Source organism: Salarias fasciatus, chromosome 15, assembly GCF_902148845.1.
Source record: "Salarias fasciatus chromosome 15, fSalaFa1.1, whole genome shotgun sequence".
Classification (NCBI taxonomy): Eukaryota; Metazoa; Chordata; class Actinopteri; order Blenniiformes; family Blenniidae; genus Salarias; species Salarias fasciatus.
The window spans coordinates 16,521,697-16,534,564 of NC_043759.1; the positions used below are offsets into that span (position 1 = coordinate 16,521,697).

A 12,868-nucleotide genomic window follows, 5' to 3' on the forward strand; every position below is an offset into this window, starting at 1 on the left:
GCGTCCAACTGCACCGCACCGACTTGTGGGTTTCTGGGTTTGGGTCCTGGGTTTGTATTTTGCGTGTGTGTGTGTAGAAATGTGGGGAGGCCTCGACGTGTGTGTGCACACGCAAAGGTGTAGCATGCACAGCGGAGCGGGAGGCTGTGGGACTGAATGAGAGTGACGGGCTGCATCAAGATGCATCGGATATGAAACACCTTCAGGGGGAACACTTGTTGACTGTGAATTAAACAACCTGTTGCGTCGTGCACCTGCACATAGTTCAGGCTTCTGTACCCAGCAGCTGGTCGGACTGCCGACACTCCACGTCCTTCACGCGCAGAGATGCAGCTGCAGTGTTTGTACTGGAGGAGAACAGCTGAGCTGACTCACTGCAATGTATCTCTTAATAATTATCTCAATGCCCAGATGGTAAAAGACTTCTATTGACACTCAACCAATACTGTGAAAATCACCTGCTCATCTCTTCAAGGTATGTATATGCACATAAACCCGGCACTTACTCTTCATTGTATTAAAAATACAACGCTGCACAAGTGGGAACTTCCCATAGGAAAATGAGACACATACAGTGGATACGCTTCTGCCTCACAGCCTGAACTGGGGTCCTGTTTGCATGTTCTTCCCATGAATTTATAGGAGTTCTCTTTCTCCACTTTCATTTGTTGAGGTCAACTGGTCACCCTCATTGCCCAAATACACAAGCATGTCTCTCTGTGTTTTTCCTACATCCGTTTAAGCAGTATCTCTGCATTTTGACCATCGTCCATCATGGTAGAAGACGGATGGTCAAGGTAAACAAGAGTATATTCAACAGCTCATGTATTTTTTTTTTTTTTTACAGAGATTCCTGCAGCAAGTCATGGTAACTGCTACTACAAACTTGGATGGTTTTAACACCGAGTGCCATTCCTGCCATAAACTTGAGGCTTCCGCACTTAAAATTAACTTCCCTTGCGACTCCATAATCAAAATACCTAATCAGTGTGAAAACAGCCAGACTGCTTCAGTGCTAGTTTCATGAAAGCAGCAGGTTTTCCAATGATAACTTTCCAATCTTATTTTTGGCAATGTGTTGGGGCTTTAAAGGGTAATGATAATTTTGTTTATTATTTTTCACTATTTTTTTATGGGCTGAGCTTGTTTGTTTGTTTGTAGATTCCTAACTGTGAGATGGGATTTCCCAGGTATACTGTCCAAGTTCCCTTCATTCTCCTAAGGTGTTCTCTATAACCTGACACGTGGCTCAGATTTTAGTGAAAATACGTCTTGATGACAGATTTGAGTTCAATGACTCACTCTTAAAAAAAAAAAATCAACATGTCACGTGACATCGCGGCTAGTTGGGAGATTAATGTCATCCAGCATGCAAGCTGTGAACTTTGAACTTAATGATATTTGAATTTCAATGACGTGTGACACACCTGAGGGCATGTTCGGATCTGAATCGACACGCGGACAGGTGAGTTGCATCTGCATAGTGACGCCTGTTGCAGAACTGTCCATGGTGCTGAAATAAGACTGACGCGTCTTCGTTTTTTTAACTTATTTGGAATGGCAACTTTTATCTAAAGCAAACGTGAACGAATAATTTCTAAGAAGTTTATTATGAAACACAAACAATTAGTACTTTCCTTTCACACTTACTGTATCTTCTTCATGCTGACACCAGATCAGCTGTTTCTTCGCAGTTCAGATAACCTAAACTAAACACACACCAAAAAAAAAAAAAAAAAAAAGTGCCTGTGGCTATAAGATGGGTGACAATAATCTCCCAGGGCAGGTTTAAAGGATGCACGGCTGCCTTGCTCTCCGGAGCTTAGTGACTTCTTCCTAAAGCCAATTGGTTTCCGCCTGGTCGGTTTCTCGGGGGCCTGTAGTGATGGCAGGGCACTGAAGACCTGCAGCATCCAGTCCCAAAAGCAATGTGAGCTACAGAAACAGTGACATTGAACAATAATAATAATAATAATAATAATAATAATAATAATAATAATAATAATAATACTTCACATTGGGTTTACATTCAACAAGTCTCCCTGTGATCGAGGGCTGTCGAGACATTTGTTGTGCGCAGGTTTGGTCTCTCTCTATTGTTTGCAGTGACTTTTGTTGGACTCTTACTCGTCTCTCCTCTTTAAAGGCGATCCTATAGTATGTCAAGTATTCGCATGCTGATGCAGAGCTCCCCGAAAGAAGAAAAAAAAAACAGATACACAATCCACTGCCCCCTTTGTTAGCGTCATTTCATTGACTGTTGGAGGAGAGGAGAGTCACTAATACAAAAAAAAGTGAAAGAAGGCAGCCCCGGCAACCATGATGTTGGTTATATTTGTGTAAAGGCTATCAGTGAATGACGAGGATTAGGACGAGTTAAGGAGATTATGTCACACATTCACCATTCACCCACCCCAGCAGCCACCCACACACATGCACACACCACTTAGGTTGCACATGTACTCAGAAATAAGTGAAAATGTTATTTATTTGTGCAAACTGCAGATCTTCATGTTTGGTTTTGTTTTTGTTTAGGTAGCTTGTAATTTTAAAAAAGTGCTTTGGATGGAAAAGGCCTTTAAAAAAACTTTATGAGAAAAGTCTTCATAAATATCCTTCATTCTTTATATGCAAACTTATTTTTTTTTGTGTGTGGAAAGCTGAAATGGGACAGAATGCGTCTATAAACTCCCTGTTTAGGGCCACAGGCACTTTCAGGAGTATCAAAGGAATATTATAGTGATTTCTCCTCGGGCTTGTTAGGCTCCAGCCGTAGCAGTGCAGATAAAGGGCAGGTTGAAAGACACAACAATGGCTAATTGCAATTAACTACGCCTCTCCGCCTCGCCCCTGTCCGTTTAAATCGACACTTTGTGCGTCCATATGGCCTTCAGTGTACCGTGGGAATGAACACAATTAAAAACAGAATATGGATTTCTGGAGTTACCCGGCGAAAGCACAGCAAGCTGTCAAGGTCAGGGTGTCAGGGAGTGGGCCCTGCAGCCCGACCCGACCCTCCGGTCAGCCGGGCACCGGGGTCGAAACCCGGCCTCTGACTGCAGGGGAGCGCAGGAGGTGTTCAACATGGCAAAGCCTTTAAAAACCCCAATAAACTGGTAGATTGTGGAGGGCGGAATGAATTAACTCATTTAACTAATGAGGACAAAAACACTTGTTCAGAGCACTTATTATTATTATTATTATTATTATTATTATTATTATTATTATTATTATTATTATTATTATTATCTTCATAATTTTTTTAAACTCTTAAATCATTATTTTTACATTCCGTTTAGTTTCTGTCGACTGCTTTGGGGAAGTGATCACAGGTCATATCTGTCTTTCTGCTACTTTTCCCTTTTGCTCATTTGTTTTGTCCTTTTTTATCTTCTTCATATTTGTCCACTTACACCTTGAGAAATTATTTTATATTAAATAATGTGCAAACAATTGATCCCTGATAATACCGGCTTAGAAAAGGGGCTTTATAAAAGAAAAAAAAAACAATCTGGATGCCTATAAAAAAAACTAGTTTGACCCGATGATTGTGAGGATATTACGTGATTTTAAGAAATAAATAATTACTTTATTTGCTCTTATCGTTTTGATAACAGCTTTTTTTTTTGCAATTTCCAGTAGACTTCCAAGTAGACTTTCAGTGGCTGATCGGTGTCTACAGTGGGCCCCACAGCACTTATCCTTGGATCTTAAGGACTGTATGCAGTCACATACAAATGTTTTGGTGCTCGTGCAGGAAATGGGGAGCATGACACTGTCCAAGGTCTGAGCCCCCTCCTCCGACCCCCTCCTGCAAGAGGTAACAGCCTCTTGTAAGTCAGCATACCTCAGCATCCCTCTAAATATTTACACAGGCAGAGGCTGCAGGGCTTCATTGACAATCTGCTTTCATTCCCGTTTGAATGCATTCGGAGAAATTAGAGAGTTTAATTTGAAGACTCAAAAATTGGTTGCGCCTTCCTACACCTATTCTCCAGTAGCTCTGGATCCATGAGCAAGGCACTCCACTTTGCGCACACACATTGAAAACATGCACGCACACTCACTCACACGCCAGTGACGTCAGGCTGGAGTTTGGAGTAGAAAGCCAAGTGGATGAAGGAAGTGGAGATCTCCACCCTCCAGCCTCCCCCTGACACTTCTCATAAATATTACCAGGGCTTATTCGGGGAACTCGCACCACAAAGTCACATCGTGTCGTGGTTTTAACAAGCTTTCACCTGTCAGAAACTACCAAATACTTGCTTTTTACCCCCCACCCGCCCTGCAGTCCCTCCTGGTTTGGCACCGTCGGATGTTCCAGGCTCCGTTTTTCCCACCAAATCCAACTTTTTTTATCCAGCGACTGTTGCGCTCCTAGCCGGAGCGGAGAGCGGCTGCTGCCCGGAGGCTCTCACCGTCCCCAGAGGTAACGAGAGGCGAGGAGAGGTGGCGGGACAGACACCATGCACAGCCGCGCGTCTTAATTCGGACCTGTCGACCGGGAGGCTCGCCGTCTGTCAAGTTGGTCGTGAGGAGTTGGACTCGCCGTGATCGACGCCGCCGGTGAAGAAAGTGAAACGTGCTGCGGCTTCACGGACTTCTTTCATGTCAACAAGGCGAGAAGAAAAGGGAGATTTTTTTTCTTACATTGACTCTTCAAAAGAGCGAGAATCCATGATGAGCAAACCCACGGGCTCAACAAGTGGCTGTTTGGATATTCTGAATGTCAAATCAAGTAAGTTTCTCCCGTCTCTTCCTTCATTGCGCACGGCGCAACGGATAAGTGACTCCGAGAGAGGCAGAGGCCTTTTACTGACACAGAATTAAAAAAAAAAAAGTTCACTCAACCTGGCGTGTGATCGTTGGAGTACACGTTTATAATGCCATCAGAGCTTCAGTGTAAGAATTTATTCCTGAGTATAAAACGGGAAAGGCGCCCGGACGCGCGTTTTATTTCAGAGGAAGTTTGAAAATTATAGCAAAGATTGGCAAAATGAATAAATTTTGCTTTTCAATAATAGTACGAAGAAAATAAAGATAAAGCAGATATTTCTTCCCTCAAACGCTCATTTATCCTCCCACTTGATGACACTTGTTGCCTCTAATTTTATTTGTAGGAATGTCTTCACAGAGCTTCTTAAACAGAAAAGAATTTAAACAGTGGGTTACATTTGAAAATGTGGGTTTTAAAAAATAATAATCTTCTCTTACTACGTTAAAGCGAGTCTTTATGAAAATGTCTAGCCTCTTATCTTGTTTTAATACGTGCATGCATGTCTCTGCGATACAATTTAATCTAATTATCCACATAAATCCTTATTATACTTTTGGATAAATTTACGCTTTTAGGTGTAAATTGATTTTCACATCAGATTATACTGAAAGCGTTTCTCTTCAGCCTCTGCAAATATATCCCAATCTCGACTAGGCCTCATCACAATAGTAACTTTAATCCCACTCACATTTCAAAGCTGATATTTTGTTTAACATGCACATTATTTCTGTTAAATATACACTTCCCTCCTGTGTGTGTTTCTTTTCTTTATCTTTTATTACTATCAAAGATATTATTCAGTTATTTGTATTAAAACAGTTACCACTGGTTTTGTTTATTTCAATTGGGTTTACTACATGAAAATAAAGTTGTTCTAAATGACACAACCAGAGAGCAACGTTTAAAATACACGTTTATTTAAACTGAAGGACAAAAATCATGCAGGTCATCAATCAAACAGGTTCGTATCCGGATTATGAGAGGAAACAATGACTTCCCTCTTAGAGAAATTTAATTTTCAGCTCTTTCCGCAGATTTTTTTCCTTCTTTTTTTAAGCTTGATGGTGATTACGTTAATAGAATATGCCATATATCTTCAAGCAATTACTGTGCACAATGGAGACGCATTGGACCCCCACAGCGGAAAGTTAAATACGTTTCCCCCTTTCACAACAAAATTGTGCGTCCATTTATTTAATTGACTGTCAGCAACCACCATTTAGTATTTATTCGGGCTTTTCTCGTTCGAAATCTTTACACGATGTTTTTTTATTTTTGTTTAACTGTTTTCTTATCTGTAATTCTTGCACAAATGAACTTGAACTCTTTAATATTTAATTGCTCTGGTTGTCAACATTTAAAAAAAAAAAATCATAAAGCAAAATCCACTGTTGAGATTACCCCACACCTATTAAGCGTATTATCCAAAAATTGCCCCTGATAAGAGGATTACTTTCTCCATTTTCCCAACCTATAATAAATACAATTCGAATTATTTTCACAGCCATGATCGCTAAATTGAAAACGGTTTGTCGCTATTTTCAGGAAATTACACGATTGTGGCCTGAGTTTCCAGAAAACGGCACGGCCCTCTGATTCTTCATAAACAGCCAATTGAAGTCCTATAACTCTCCCCTGAAGTCATTGTTTTTGCTGCCGAGTAGTTATTCCCATGCTACCCTTTTTGACGGGTCACTGGTGAATCAATGAGCAGGTGGCAAAACGTCAATGTAATTACATAGACGGCTTTTCCCTCCAGAATAAAAAAGGACTCCCTCATATGCATACAAATATAGTCCTTTTTAAGAGATCTGAATACAAAATCTTCACCAAAAAAAAAAATCACTTTTTTTTTTCATCTACACCGAGGTTGATTTACATACACTTCATTTGAGTTGGTGAAACGAGTTGGTGCGTATTATTCTCATGGTGCAGTGTCACTCCCTAATCCCGGGGCCTATAGACCTGTGGGATAAAGCAGCTGTCGAGTCCCATTATGAAGTGGAGTTGGCAGCTTGTCGAGATCCAGGCAGTCAGACGAGGTTCAATGGGGGAAAATCATTAAGTTAACACTTTCCCCTAATGTCTCCATTGTGCGCCCTCTGGTCATTGTCTTAGAGAGCTCAGATATGACGCTTCCCACCGGACTTTATTCTCGAAATGAGCGCGGTGGATTCCCATGGTCACGGTCGGATGAGGCGTGGGGCGTTGTCCACTGTGACTTACTTTCTGTGTGTGTGTGTGTGTGTGTGTGTGTGTGTGTGTGTGTGTGTGTGTGTGTGTGTGTGTGTGTGTGTGTGTGACCAAAAAAAAAAAAATAGGTCATTTATAAGATGATTGGTCAATTGATTTGGTTTGATCTGAAATGCGCATGTCCAAAACACAAGTTCTATCTGATAATTTGGCACCCAAACCTTTTCACGGATTATAAAATCCCGCAGGCCGCGAACCTGTAAAGTTTTGTCATTTTTGGGAATTATACACAATGTGTAATTCAAGCAGGAGCGACAAGTCACCATCAGACATTAATAATTCAAAACTGGCCTCAAATTTCTAAAAATTAGAGAGCGTGTTAAGTGATGGACATCTGGGCCTTTTCCAGGTCGAATACTGGACATCCCGTGTAAAGTGTGCGGGGACCGCAGCTCAGGGAAACACTACGGGGTTTACGCCTGTGACGGCTGCTCGGGATTCTTCAAGAGGAGCATCCGAAGAAACAGGACCTACGTCTGTAAATCTGGCTCTCAGGTGAGAGTCCTTGTCTATTTTCACTATCTTCAGCTTAATGCGTGATGAACTTGAAGTGCTCTGATTTGATCATCATCAGGTAAGCGCTGCCCGTGCTGTGCTTGTTTGGTCCACTTCAAGCAGACTAGACTGTACCACTGCCGTTTTTATGTATCCAGTGAGACCCGGGTGCTCATCCAAAACGCTGTAGCAGCTTTACGCAGGGCGTGCGTATTTTACGCGCAGACTGTTGATTGCCTTTCCCTCTTGGCGCTGCGTTAAGTCTCCCTTGATGAGCCTAATTGTGTCATGCCTGGACCATTAAGTACAGGGCTAAACACCGCGCCGCTGTAATGCATCAGGTGTAATCCAATCTAATGTGATGACTCGAACGGCGAGGATTTAGGCAGCAGAGGGCGGGATGGAGTACTTATCCCGCGGGATGAAGTCGCGCTGGAGCCGCGGGGAGCGGGTTCATAACTACAAGATAATAGCACGATCTTTCACCTGGAGATTGGCCTCCCAGGAGGATAATAGCACGGAGCGCTCTGTCGTGCAGGCGGAGGGAAATTCAACCGCAAGCTGTAACCCCGTTTTTTTTTTTTCTCCTCAACCCCCCCTCCTCCCTCTTCTTCCTCTCTGTACAGGGTGGCTGTCCCGTAGACAAAACTCACAGAAACCAGTGCCGAGCGTGTCGCTTGAAAAAGTGTCTGGAAGTGAACATGAATAAAGACGGTAAATGGGTTTAATTGAATTATCACTTTGACCAGAGAAACGCCACGCTGCGGTGTGCGGATTGAAGGTGGTAAACTCGGAGGGAAGAGTGCGTTAAGGCTGTTAATCAAGACTCAAAAGAAGTTGATAATTACCTGCTCTTTGCTTGTTTTAAAGGGGCTTTATTTCTGCTCTGCTGGTTCGCTGATAGAACCTCATTACAGCCAATTATATTTCTTTTACACTGTTTACACGTCGAGCTCCTAATTTGATTTATTCAGCCTATAGTTTAATAATTCTAAGTTCTAATCACTGTAATGACAAAACAAACAAATTACAGAAAGAATGAATCGACTGCTTGCAGAGATCGTCCCCTTTCAACGTGTGTGTTTCCATGTCCCGTTCCACAGCCGTTCAGCACGAGAGGGGCCCCCGAACCTCCACCATCCGCAAGCAGGTCGCCTTATATTTCAGGGGCCACAAAGAGGTGAACGGCTCCTCGACCCATTTCCCCGGGTCCTCGCTGCCCGGGCCGCCCTTCTTCACCACCGTCACGCAGCTGGAGCCTCACAACCTGGACATGAACACGGTGGCGACCACACCTGAGAGACAGGCCATCGTGGGCCTGGCGCAGCCCACCCCAAAGGTACGGGACAGCTTCAAACAATTATCTTAAATTACACCTTCCGTTTTGAAGAATTTATTCATATATTTATTTATTTAGTAGTTTTAAAAAGTCAAATTTGTCAAATTTAAAGTCAAATCTTTAATAGATTATGGAATGGATATTTGTATGAGAGCCTTCTCAAATGTTATTATAGGATTATATTTTTCCCCCTCACAGGGGTGAGAAGTTGAAATTCCTGTCCCTATTTAGCAGCCTCTAAGAACCATAAATCCGCCAATTAGATTTCTCACCGTTAATCCACCACAAGCAACACTAATAATTATAGCACCAGGTGCCGGGGCTTGGAATTCGACCTTTGTTGTTCACCATTGCTGTGAATTGTGCGTCATGAAAACACTGCCGTGACGCAAGGTGGTGAAAAGAGCGATGCTCATTTTTTCTTTTTTTTTTTTTTTTTTTGCGCTCTTTTTAGTATCCCCACGAGGTCAGCGGCACCCCCATGTACCTGTACGAGGTGGCCACCGAGTCTGTGTGCGAGTCGGCGGCGCGCCTCCTCTTCATGAGCATCAAGTGGGCAAAAAGTGTCCCCGCGTTCTCCACCCTGCCTTTATCGGATCAGGTACAGTTTGGAAGAAATACACACATTTGAATAATCATCTAAGAAGTTTTAACTCTTTTTTTAGGTGCATAGTTTACCAATATCTAAATGATTCATAGTTCTTTTCAGGTATTTCAGATTGAACTATTTATGTTAAATTGATTTTGACTAATGAATTTAATGCATACAATAATGAAGAACGTGTTCGATGAGGACCTGTTGTTTCACGCAACTAAATGCCAGAGATGATTAAAATACAATGTGTTATTTTCTTTAGTGTGCTGAAAAAGTTTATCACTGAAATGTGATCGTTCTTTTAGCTGATTCTGCTGGAGGATGCGTGGAGGGAGTTATTCGTGCTGGGCATCGCGCAGTGGGCCATCCCCGTGGACTCGTCCACTCTCCTCGCCGTTTCTGGTATGCGCAAACCACGACAGAGCTTAACTTCATGCTGAGCCGCAAATGTAAATGTGTCAAGGAAATACTGTATAATCCGGGGTGGCGTTACCTCACGTGCTGACATTTTCTTCTCAATCTCTGACTTCAGGGATGAACACCGAAAACACGGAGTCTCAGCGGATGAATAAGATCATGTCTGAGATCCAGGCGCTGCAGGAGGTCGTGACCAGATTCAGACAGATGCGTCTTGACGCGACAGAGTTCGCGTGTTTGAAATGCATCGTGACCTTCAAAGCTGGTGCGTATTTTACGCAACTTTGAAAACTTAAAATCACATTAATTCAGAATTTAATTTAAAAAAAAAAAAAAAGCTTCTTTAAAAGTTTAAACTAATGAACGCAGTAAAATGGGACATTTGGACATGCCTTTTACAGTTCCTACGCATGGCAGCACCGAGTTAAGAAGTTTCCGCAACGCAAGCGCAATCGCCGCACTTCAAGACGAGGCGCAGCTCACACTCAACAGTTACATACACACCAGGTAAGGTGGACAGGACATCTATCTGTCTATAGACAGATTCATTACAGAGTTAATGAGGCAAGAAGCCACTGGAGCCTTCTGTAATTTTGCACAGGTGCTACAAATGAGGCGCGCGTTTAAGTGGCAGGTGTGCGCTAATGAGAGAGAGAGAGAGAGAGAGGGAGAGAGAGAGAGAGAGAGAGAGAGAGAGAGAGAGAGAGAGAGAGAGAGAGAGAGAGAGAGAGAGAGAGAGAGAGAGAGAGAGAGAGAGGGGTTAAAACCCGGCCTGCGGTGTGTTTCAGGTACCCCACTCAGCCGTGTCGCTTCGGGAAGCTGCTCCTGCTCCTCCCGGCGCTGCGCTCCGTCAGCCCCTCCACCATCGAGGAGGTGTTCTTCAAAAAGACCATCGGCAACGTGCCAATCACCCGGCTGCTCTCCGACATGTACAAGTCCAGCGATATATGAAATCCCCCCCACCCCCCCACCCCCGCGCTTGCGGACGAGCACGAGAAGAGACTGGAGCTGGAGGCCCACCCAGCAGTCACACGGAAGGTCAAAGGTGTCGCCCGGGCTGAGCGCATCACTTAGGCTGTCTTAATGTAAAGACTCGAACACAACCAGATCACAAGTTAGACCTGTTAACAGTCGCTCTAGTTGAGGATTAGCATGTACCTTTCATTATAGAACCGCCTGTATGATGCTGAAAGCTGCCATCTGTGGCTGTGGCGCAGAACGCCCGCAGCGTTGGAAACATCACCTTAAAGACTCTGGAGAGCACCCGCCACGCGCGCGGGACAAAGAAATATTGTAAATTAAAAGATGTTTTTTTTTTCGAGTGTCTTTGAGACCAATGAGCTTGACGACCAATTTAATCTTGTTATTGCTGTCTTCAATCCCAATGGAGGAAACCAAAAAAAAAACAACAACAAAAAAAAAAACTAAACGACGCATGCGTAATGGCGCGACGCGAGTCGCTGTTCCCCCGATCCGGTGCTGAAACCAACGAACACGAAGAGGTGCCAGCTCTTTGAAATGTCATGGAGGAAAAGAAAAAAAAAATCTTTAAAGCATATGATCGTATTGACTGTAAAACGACATTCATCCGAGGAAAGGTGTGTGTATTTAAGTGGCTGCTGTCCCGTCTGTGTTGGTGTGTCCCTGTTTGAGGCGCAGCATTAAAAATGTTTAGGTCGACTTTGTGAAGTTAGACACTAACACTGGATAAATTAATATTCAGCACTTGGAGGTGTGTTTTCGTGGCCTGTGATGTTTTTATTCTGTTGTAAATAACTGGAGTTATAACTATTTAGAGTTGTAACCAAGAGAATAAAATACACTGAATTAAAGTGTTTTCTTGGACAGTAAAACTATTATCTGCAGATTTTAAGCTTGTTCTTAAAATACATCACACAGCTAATGATGGCGTTGCTCTTCTTTCATCTGACTGTTTTCTTGCTGTAAGACGTTCACAAGTATGGAAGTGGTATATTATCATATGAGAAATGTATTGATTTTGATCGAATTTTCAGTTCAATAACAATTGAACAAACACCAGAAATTATTATTCCAGAACTACCTGTGGCTTTCTATTTTTTCATCTTTCAGAAATGTTTAACTTCATCTGAATTCACTGACATTTTCAGATTAGTGAACTCAGCAAATGATGCCAAGGGGAAAATAGATGTAAGGAAAGTGGCAATTTTTAGTAAGTCACACATTTTTTGCAACTGTGTCACACAAAACATTTTCAGAATTTGTCTTCATAATGACAATTCAATACAATTCTAACTCAGTTTTTTGATAAACTCAAATAAAAATGTGATCCCACTTCATCACAAAACCCACAAATCACTAAAAATAGACAAGTTTGCGGATATATTTAACAAATTTCTACGCAAACACCAAGTTTGCCAATAAAAAAAACTATTAGTGAGATTAATCAGACAGCCTTAACTTTTCTTTTTACTTTTTTCACTTTTGAAATAACCTTTGACCAAAAAAAAAAAAAAAAATCACCTTTGAAATACCCTCAGAGAGAATTTATTAATTGAATTCCATTAAGTTTTACAAGTATTTTAATGTGAGGTCTTGGATTTGAACATGCTTGTCATTCAGAATATTGTCAGTATTGGCATTTTAAAACAGAAATCAGTCTGACATGAGTGGTGTGATAAAATCAGACTTCAGCAGGGCTCAGTGGATGAGTTGCTGGTCTGAACCCCATTCATTAAAAAATACTGTGGTGATGTTTTTGAGCAGTAAAGTATATTAGCTGCTCATTAAGAAATTGTGCAACTGCAAATGGAAGAAAAAAGGATTTCTGACTTGCAGAAAAATGTCAAACTTGATCTTTAGTCAGTCAAAGTCAACTTTATAGTGTATTTACACAATACTGCCCTTTTGGAGGAGGCTAAATGAGGATATTCTCAGTTTGATTCTGACCGTTGGAGCTTATGTGGACATTACATGGGAACTATGCAGTTCCGTCCCACAGTCCAAAAAATGT

At 42.2% G+C, this 12,868-nt stretch overlaps 1 protein-coding gene across 1 annotated transcript; it reads left to right on the top strand.

Annotated features, from left to right (window-relative positions):
• The first annotated feature begins 4,584 nt into the window (after positions 1-4,584).
• nr2e1 (nuclear receptor subfamily 2, group E, member 1) lies at positions 4,585-10,839 on the top strand. Its single transcript, XM_030110148.1, has 9 exons — positions 4,585-4,738; positions 7,380-7,525; positions 8,152-8,239; positions 8,629-8,864; positions 9,319-9,465; positions 9,765-9,861; positions 9,992-10,141; positions 10,278-10,383; positions 10,665-10,839. Exons 1-9 carry the CDS (start codon positions 4,609-4,611, stop codon positions 10,825-10,827), a joined length of 1,263 nt encoding a protein of 420 aa, XP_029966008.1. The 5' UTR covers positions 4,585-4,608; the 3' UTR covers positions 10,828-10,839.
• The last annotated feature ends 2,029 nt before the right edge of the window (positions 10,840-12,868 follow it).

Excerpts from the sequence above, each read along its gene's own strand:
- nr2e1 (XM_030110148.1), top strand. The coding sequence starts at position 4,609 with ATGTCAACAAGGCGAGAAGAAAAGGGAGATTTTTTTTCTTACATTGAC. Across the intron at positions 4,739-7,379 it reads TATTCTGAATGTCAAATCAA|GTCGAATACTGGACATCCCG; the intron begins GTAAGTTTCTCC and ends GGCCTTTTCCAG. Across the intron at positions 9,862-9,991 it reads CACTCTCCTCGCCGTTTCTG|GGATGAACACCGAAAACACG; the intron begins GTATGCGCAAAC and ends CTCTGACTTCAG.